The sequence below is a fragment of the Aptenodytes patagonicus genome, chromosome 14, assembly GCF_965638725.1.
Source record: "Aptenodytes patagonicus chromosome 14, bAptPat1.pri.cur, whole genome shotgun sequence".
In the NCBI taxonomy this organism is placed as follows: Eukaryota; Metazoa; Chordata; class Aves; order Sphenisciformes; family Spheniscidae; genus Aptenodytes; species Aptenodytes patagonicus.
Genome location: NC_134962.1, coordinates 735630 through 744974, shown reverse-complemented (window position 1 = coordinate 744974; position 9345 = coordinate 735630). Strand labels below are relative to the sequence as shown.

The 9345-nt window shown below is 44.6% G+C and overlaps 1 protein-coding gene across 4 annotated transcripts in view; it reads right to left on the bottom strand.

Annotated features, from left to right (window-relative positions):
* Positions 1–5293: 5293 nt before the first annotated feature.
* The window catches only part of RPRD1B (regulation of nuclear pre-mRNA domain containing 1B), a 29193-nt gene continuing 25141 nt past the window's right edge, over positions 5294–9345 (bottom strand). For 2 of the 4 annotated variants that reach the window (XM_076352252.1, XM_076352255.1), the window contains exon 7: positions 5294–7809. In XM_076352252.1, coding sequence (XP_076208367.1) covers positions 7660–7809 — 150 coding nt within the window. In that variant the 3' untranslated portion in view covers positions 5294–7659. Of the gene's footprint in view, positions 7810–8536; positions 8763–9249; positions 9306–9345 lie in introns of those variants that run through there. The other 2 variants (XM_076352254.1, XM_076352253.1) reach the window with 2 other exon arrangements.

The window sequence follows — 9345 nt, the reverse complement described above, 5'->3', positions numbered from 1 at the left end:
GGGACCACTGCAGGGCTGCAGTGGGGATGCCAGAGAGGAGGAAGGGTCCGGCCCACACGGGAGAGCTGAGCAGCTGCCACGAGCAGCTCTCCAGAGGGACAGAAACTGAAAGTGCCCACCCCACGGCGTGCAAACAGGACAGGAGCCCCAGGAGAGATGGGGATGGGGATTCTCTCCTCCTCCTGCAGCCGGGAGGGCAAGCAGTGGGGACCACGCTGGCCCCCAGCTCTGGCAGCATCAACGCCCGAGACACAAGCCCAAGGAGCACAGACAGCCGCAAAGGAGCAGCGGTGCCCGAAGGAGTTAACAGCATGAACCCAGCACTACCTTCCCTCATCAGGAACATTCCTCAGAGCCAGCGATGATGCACAGCCTTACTTTAAAGAGCATTTGTTACACACAGCTCTGCTGAGCCAGGCTTCAAGTTGCTCAATGCCTGGTTTAAAAATAACCAGCAGCTCCTCTGGTTCGAAGCTGGGTCCTGATAAAATAAACATTAGCACAGCTATTTCTGAAGGTCACTCCCATCCATCTGAGGCCTGGCAGACCGAGGCTGCTTTGACAAGAAACGAGCTCGTAAGAGACTCCAAATGCTGCGTTTACGGCTTGGCTCTGGGGTTTGGCTCTCTTTAGGGCTGGATTCTCCCCCACTATCCAGCAACGCCTTCCAGACTGTTTGCAGAGCCGAAGGAGTTACTTAAGGCACCTCTGTCAAGCCCACGGGTTTTTGCCCCTCACCTTCTTAGTCATCCTTCAAGGACTGCGAGAACAGCGCGACTGGTCCTGCAGCTGCTGTGGGGCCTTTCCCTGGGCAGAACGGGCACCGTCAGCTGCTACAGCTTGGGGACAGCTTCCCTGCGCACATCCCCGGATCACCGAACGCTGTACTGTGCTACATCCATGAGATTCTTTGGCACTCTTACCATGCAAGTAATAAATTATAAATTAAATATTTACAGCATCCATTGCACAGGAGAATTTCTAGTTCAGCATTAGCCCAAGTGCCAAAGCAATGCGAGACTGTTTACGTGTAGAGGAGAGGTTATTAATACATCTCAGCTTGCCGGAGATGCTGACTTGCCAAGAAGTGACTGTAAACTCATTTTAGACTTTAGGACCTTTAAATTACCTTCATTGATGGATCGAAACTAGAACAAACTACCATAAATCAGAGTGCACACAAGTACAGTTCTGTGGGATTTTCAAATCCCACCACCCCTCCAAAGCTCTCCCTCCTCCTCCGCAAACACGGATGCGTTTTTACACTCGCTGAACCAAGGGGACACCTGAGGCACTGGCAAGCAGCGAGAGAAAAACACACAATAAAACCCGGATGGCAAGAGCTCCCGCTACACTCCCGCGGGAAGCCATCCCCCTTTTCCACGGCCACAGGAGGGGCAGGAGACACCACAGAGGGACGCTTCTTTCAGCGTGGCCATCAAGTAGAATTACAACTCAAAGAGCCTTTCTGTGCCTGCCTGAACCCTTCATGCAGCCCCCAGGAGGGAAGAGCCCACCAGCCCAGCCCCGCCGTTTCGGTCCCGGCTCTCCTCTGCTCCGCGGGGCAGATCCCCGTCCTGTCCCTAGCACCGCTCCTGCCTGGGCTGGACTTACACAGACAAACCAGTAAGGAGACTGGTGAGAGCCAGCCAGGCGCTTGCAGCAGACGGGCATGCTTTCAGTCAGCTGCTTCTCTCTTCCCAGAAAGAAGAGACAAGACCCTAAATCTGCTTATGATTTATTATCAGCTCTGACACCGATTCATTTCAGCAGCAGCATGACACTTGACCACAGTGACCCAGCCAGGCTGCAATACTACATCAAATCCCTGAGTGGAGGAAAACTCTGACACACATGTACTTGCAACCACTTTCAAGGGTCCAGGCTCGATGGGGTTTGCAAAACGCCTGCCCCTCAGGCGGGTATTTCTGTGCACCAAGCACTCGTTTACCTTAAACATCTCCCTCCCCGGGCTGCACTGCTGGAACCCGCGCTGGCTGGTCCCACGGAGCCTCCCTGCCCGCTCGCCGGCTGGCGTCCTGCCTGCTCGGGGGTGGAAGAGAAGCGGCCCCAGCTGCTTGCTGCCACCGCAGGTGCCACGTCTGGGCAGGGGTATCTGCAGCGCTTCGCCGCCAGGTTCCTCCACAAACCTCAGAACAGCCACAGCCACACAGCCAAAGGGAAACCAAGAGGAGATTTTGGGTTTTCCCCACAGCTGCTGGCAGTGTGGCTGATCAAAACAAAACAGAAGACCTATCTGAAGCTACTCAATCTCCCAAGACAAACATTAAGCTTCCCTCGCCCCAGAGCATCAGAAGAACCGTGAAAAGGCACTTACACAGTTTTAGGTGAAGAAAAATGTTTCATAGTTAACTCTGCCAAAAAAATACATGAGGCAGATGCAGGGAGAACACAACTGGGTATCCTATATTAATACACACTTTAGCCTCCGTTCCCTGGACAGCACACAAAATATCTCACAAACCATATTTGACAAACGGCAGCAGAGTAGATGATTGTCATCTGCCGTGGCAATTAGAGTGGCAGATGTCCCATCATCTCACTGGAACGGCTGCTTCACTGATTCACGTGGCAGAAGCCGGCAGTTTAGTAACAAGAACAAGGGGATGCCAAGCACGGGATTCGGGGCATATTCCCAGTGCTGCCACTCTCTCCCTGGGTGACGCCCGCCTCCACGCCTCGTCTCCCACCCTTCGCGTGGCTGCACTGCCTACCTGCCCAGGGCATTTTACAGCCAAGAGCACCGATTCCCTCTGTAAGGGCCTCGGACGCTCCTGCATTAAAAGCCTCCTGCATTCTGGACCAGCGTAACCATGAAGTTTCATCTGCTCCAGCATATATGGAGGCTTGGCAGGGTATTAGCCCTTACTGAACTTCTTGCTAAATGCTGCCATGTGAAGGCCCTACTGAAAACACAAATAAAAAAACAATTTTCTACCTACTGTTGCCTTCCAGCAGACTTTTCACACAATTGCTGCCAGTGGAAAAAGAGGGGAAGGAAGGAGAAGGGAAAGGCTGCAGCAGCTCTCTAGAAGACACAAAGGCATTTACGTTGTAATTCACACCTATTTCCTTTCAATCCTCTTTCCACAAGACCTTGCTTTTCACAATATAATCCCTTAAAGAAGCTTATTTGCTTCTTGGACTTTCTAGAGAAGCCCTGAGCTGGGCACCTCACCAAGCCTCTCCACGGGCTCAGCGTGCTGACTGGCACGGAGGCCCTCCCCTGCACATCCTAGATCCTCTTGCAGCAAGCGTAAAACCGTGAAATCCAAGCCTGCAGGTACGTAAAACCTCAAACTTTGATTCTTCCTTTCCAAATCAGGTGCCGCTCAACCAAGCCAGCTTCCTCCACCCCCAACCCTCCCCATCGTCCATCAAACAGCCTCCTGCGCTGTGAAACCACCCCTGGTATGTCCTGTACCACGAAGCTTTCAATCTGAGACTCTTTATTTGCCATATTTTAACAGGAATATTTTTATCCTTCTGCTTTATAAACCACCGATTCAAACTTCACTTTCATTTTATTTGGCTATGGAGACAAGAATTTACTTTCTAAGATGGTACAAAAATAATACTTTTAGCGCTAATGCAAAATCCTTTCTTTGTATTGCAGTAATACCGAACCTCCAGGCCTTCCAAAGCTTCCCAGTTTTTCTGGCTCAATTTCCTTGCTTGTTTATCCAAAAATCTCCAAAATACGACTAGCCCTAGGAAACTTGGTGGACCCCAACCTTACAAACCACAGCAAAGTTCACACGTGAAAAAGGCAGCCGATGCCTGCGGCACTTCCCTAACAGCAAGTGAAATCACTGGCAAACGCGTGTCCCAGCCTCACCCCGCAAACAGACCGTCTAGTGTCTGTGGCGACGCTCCATTCAAATGTTTTATACGGTGGGTTTTTTTCAGATGGCATGAGGCGCGTTTTACACTCTTTTAAGACTAGATAGAAAAATAAACATGCATATAGTTTAGAACTGACCAGGGAACGTATCAACGCTTGGCCCGAGTAAATAACTGGACTAAGCCCGTAGCGATCTCGCCCTGGGGCGAGACGTTGGGTGCCAGGCAGCACAACTGCTCACCACCTCCACAGAAAGCCTCCGCCGCTCTGAAGCTATGCCAGCCTTGCTTCCTTATCACCATCATAACCTGTGATCTTACAGACTTACGCGTTAGTTCACTAGGATCGAGTTCTCACCTTCTACAGAGGCGTCAGCCAACGTTAGTTGGTTATACAGCAATACCTGGCGAGTACGCAGGGCGAAGGGAACACACACCAGTGCACTGAAGTAGTTAACTGCATACAGAGCTGCGTAACAGTCAAATATTCTTGGAGGCAGTTGTTTCAGTTCTTAAAAAACGAACAAACAAAAAAAAAAAAAACCCCAACCACAACAAAAAACCCAGGTTCTCAAAGGCACGAAAGGACATCCAGTACGTCACGCTTTATGCCTTTGAAAACCTCACTCTAGTTCCTACAAACACGACACAAAGGTGGCTTTTCACTGGAAGGAAGCACATCGGACTCCCTCCTACTCCCAGAAAGCTGTATATCAAACTTCTGCAAGCCCTTTATGAAAGTAGTACTAAATATAGTCTCTTTAATGGAAGATTTGTAAATTGGTATAAAAATGTAAGCAGCTTTACAGATACTCTCCAAGGCATATGAAACAATTACTGAGTTTGCCCAAAGAGACCATTGCAGAGTAGTTAATTGGAGTGAAGAACCCCTAACCCGCCCCCAAAACCTCCAAGAGAATTAACGCCCAACAAGATGTGAAGACCCCCCTCCTCTAAAGCAGAAATGCTTCGATTACGCAGTATCGCAGATCCTGCTGTAACAGCAGCTCTTGATCCTTGTACAGGAAAGTCAGTTTCCTGGCTTCCAGGTTTGGCTTTTGTTTCTTTGTATTTTTTAAGAGTTATTATTTACACGTCCTCCATATAACCTAAATTAATTTACAAATTAAGAAGCTAGTCTTCTGTATCTTGTGCCCCTCAAATCAGAGGTTAGTGCAGGGGAGCATCTTTTATTTTTGTTCATTGCAGTAATCACCTGAGAAAGTTGCATATTGATTTGGCTTATAAGCTGTCAGAAAGCGTGACTGTAATTTGAAAAACTCAAATGATACTCTACATCTACAAACTCTAATGTAAGGACCATTCAGCTCTCACTGCCTCTGATTTTAGAGGGCAAAAACCCCAAAACAAAACCCATGGTGTGCCAGAGCAACACCTACATTGTGGGAAAAAAGTAAAACCACTACTATTCAATGACACCCTCTTTATTCAAAAATAGATATCTATGAGACATTTCAGAATATACTGCTGTCACAAATGGCAGCCTATATGTCTAAATTAATTCCTAAATCAATTCATATACAGATTTAAGCTTTTGTTAAAAAAAGACACACCTTGGGGAAATCTGTTTAACCTTGAGAGAATGTCACCCAGTTCACCAAATGCCCTTTGCCCAAAAAGTAAAACAAATAAAATTAAAAACCACAAGACTTCATTTAAATTAAGCAAAATAAAACACACACATATATTTGGAAAAAAAAATCAAAACATTTCAATTAAAAAAAAAAAAAAAAAGGACATACAACTCTCTCACAGAAGATCTGCCCAAAACAACAGCGTGAGATGGCAACACATTTGTCTACATAATTTTTTTTGACAGCTTTTTTGTCCTATAATGGATACACATTCAATCAATGGTCAAAATAATTATTGGTTAAAACAGCCTCAGGGTAACTCCATGAGCTGAGACAGGATAGAAATTAGTCTTTCGGTTTGGTGGGGTTTTTTGTTTTGCATTTTTGGTGAAAGCAGAGAGAATGTACAGTGCTTTATCTAAATAATGTTTGGACCATAAAAGGCTGTACAATCAAACCAATTCGTGGAAAGAATAGTTCTGCCACTGGACAATTTCCTGTAAACTAAAGAGAAAAACACATTTCTTGGCTGGGCAGTAAGGGTGCAAGGAGTTTTCAAAAAAGGACAAAATGAAGTGTCAGTAAGAAAAGGACATGAGCTTCTTAAAAACTTAATGACCAAAAAATGCTGTATTATTTGTTTTAACTGAATGCTGAATAGACTACTCAATACCCTGTAAAATAAATTAATGAGGACGCAGAACAAGCTTTGCATTTCTGTAGGTTTCCTCTCATGTCTTTGACAACAGCAGCTTAAGACTATAGGGAGGCACAAACACAGCACATCACTTCAACTAATTTCAGCCTCTGTGTTACAAAACCTGTATTATCAGATCAAGTGTTTCCAGAAACTTAAAATGTTTTATAGTGAGAGGTGCTAAATTTAAACAGAATTGTTACCCAAATCGGAATGGTTTTCAGTGATCAGAGTCCAGCTTGTTAGACCTAACACACAAACTGAAATGTAACTACATCCATGGCAGCTAAAACATTAGCTAGCAACATAATGGAGTTAAGAGTATTTTAAATTTGCCGCCTTCCCCCCCCCCGACTTTTCCCAATTATAAAAATCAACTCACAATAATCTGTGACACAAAATTAAGTACATCCTTCTAATATCTACATGCATGGACATGGTACATGTGCACACAGGACATCTGCATATATATGGGTCTATTTTCTATATAAATAAATATTTATACCACATTTAACTTCTGTTTATCAAATAACTTCACTAAAGCTATGGAGAGAATTTATAGAGTAGCATTTTCAATGTAACCATCCTCAGAGTAGATCAGACAGTGCCTGTCACTGGGGTATCACCAGTTGCAATACACCATTGCAACCTCTCAGTTCACTGAGCCAAAGCTTCTGTGACCATCTAATTTTGTATAATGAAGAGGAAAAATGTGGTATAAATCTAAGGTAGCTAGAACAAAATTTACTTCCATTCTCATTTAGGTAATATCCAGTTCTGCATTGCTCAGCAGAGTGTAAATTATGAAGCTATCTCTAATTCACAAAGAAAAGCTGCTTATTTTCATTGCCTGTGGTGAGTGTCAATTTACGTACATGCCAAATAGGAACTATCTTCATGTCAGTCCCACAACAGAATGAGGAACTGTAGATGTAAGAAAAATACTTCTCTGTACCATTGCTCAGTAGATGCCGCCTTCTTACGCTGACGTAGAAGACGTACGTGACCTGCATACACATACACACACATCCCTACAAAGCCCACTAGCCACTCTACTGCTCTCAGAGATGAGGTTCAGAAACCCAGCTAAAACAGACAAGACTTATTCAGAAATAATACAATACTTTTACAGAGAAAAATGTTGTATGGCCAACCTTTCTTTGAAAACTTTCCAGGTATGTATGTACATGATTCTCATGACTTTTGTGGGGGTAACAAGTGCTAAGAGCAAACAGCAACTAAAGAGTATGGAAAAATATGAGAAAAGTTTGCCTATATGGACTATCCCCACTCCCTTCAGAGCTCACAAAAACTCGCTCTTTTTCCTCCCCTCAACGTGAGCCAGTGTACACAGAGAGAGGGTGAGCATGAGCAGCCAAGAGGTTGAAAGCAGGGTCTGCAAGTTCCTTCCTACTGTAGATCTTGGAAGACTGGATTTCCAGTCAACACCAGAGTCTTCTTACTTCTGCTGGTAATAATGGAAACTGGGGGACACCATTTGTTCTAGTCTGTTGAAAACAGGTCACCAGCAGACGGCAGAGGTGCCAGACCTCCTGTGACATTGGGCAGCAGTGACAGATCTGGAAGGCTCTGGATGTGGGATTTCAGCTCCTTGCGGACCTGGGTTACCCGAGCAAGCTTCTGTTTATATTCCTGAGGGAAAGAGACAAGAGAACGAAGATTAAGCACAGGTTAATTAACAGTGCTTTTAGTTAAGCTAGGAGTATTTTCCAGGTGAGGATTCTGGGAAAAGGTGGCAAGGCACTGGCTCTGAGCAACTGCTGGCATGACTGCAGACCCTGTCATCTGCACCCAAATTCACAGCCTGGTATCAACAGAAAGTCCACAAGCTTCGGCATCCCAAAACCACTAATCCTGGCCTGTGTTACTTTAACAGAAGCTATGTAAAATGCCCCCAAACCTGCACCCACCGGGGCCTGGTAGAGCATTTGAGAGATGTGTCGTTACATAGCTGCTCTGTTCTTGTATTCTTCCCCAGGCTACTGACTCCCACCCGCTGCCGGAGGAGGAACACTGACAGAGCCTTCCTCAGACACACCTCTGCTGACAAAGGCAGCAGGCTGAGGTACACCAGAGGTATTAGTATTACTATGCTGCTAAAACGCTCGGGTTTTTTTTCAAGCTTGATCAATTTTGAATATTTAGATAACCTGGTTTTCCCTTTCAAGTCATTAAATCAAAACCAAGTTTTGGTTGTGAAATAGGGTCTCCTCTGAGTTGTTAGACGACTCAGGATAGCAACCACAGCAGCTGTACCATGAGACTGGCATGTTAGCAAACAACACAGAAATACGTGTACGATCACTAAATGTAAACCAGAGAAAGACACATCCACACTGGATTGAAACCAAGCAAAATACAGACACTAAAATTTTCAGAATTTTATTACAAAGGGAGAAAAAACAGTAAGAGAAAAATCCCTGAAGAGAAAACTTGCAAGCAGTTTTTCCACAAATGAGGTCTGGATTGAACATTAAAACTCCAGTAAGAAATATCTATCCATCTTCAGAAATCTCCACAACCTAAGAGACACCAGATAACAGTGACCAGTATTTCATAATGAGAAGACAGAGGAAGAGCGGACCCTGAAAATGAAAGAAAGAACCATACCTTGTTAAATTATGTTTAGAGGCCATTTAAGAGCAGACCAACACATATCCAAGTTATCTAATACAGAAGCTCAATTAAAGATTGATGTTTATATAATTTTCAGAGTTTTGTGATTCTAAAGATTTGTTTGACAGTCACAGAAGACAGCTATTTAAGTAATAAAAAAACAGTATCACATCATTTCCTTTGGAATGCACCAGTCTTTACCCAACTATGCATGGCATATTTTTCATGGCATCTCCAGAATGCAGGAAACGACGAGCTTAAGAAAAATAGCACACAGAACAGGCTTCCATACAGTCAGCTGTAATATTAACTCATTTTTCATTTCTTAATTACTTAGCAAAGAGAACAGTTTACCAGAGAACAGAAGTTTATCTTTGAAGATCAAATAAAACTAGGCACACATTTAATCAAAATATCTTTCTGAAGAGTTTACAACTTTAATCCAGTTTTTCTAACCTTCTCAATGATGGAAATTCTCTTCACCTTCTCCAAATATCAAAGCAGAGCAGTTCCTGCGGGGTTACAAGCAATGAGTTTACACTCTCTGTGTTT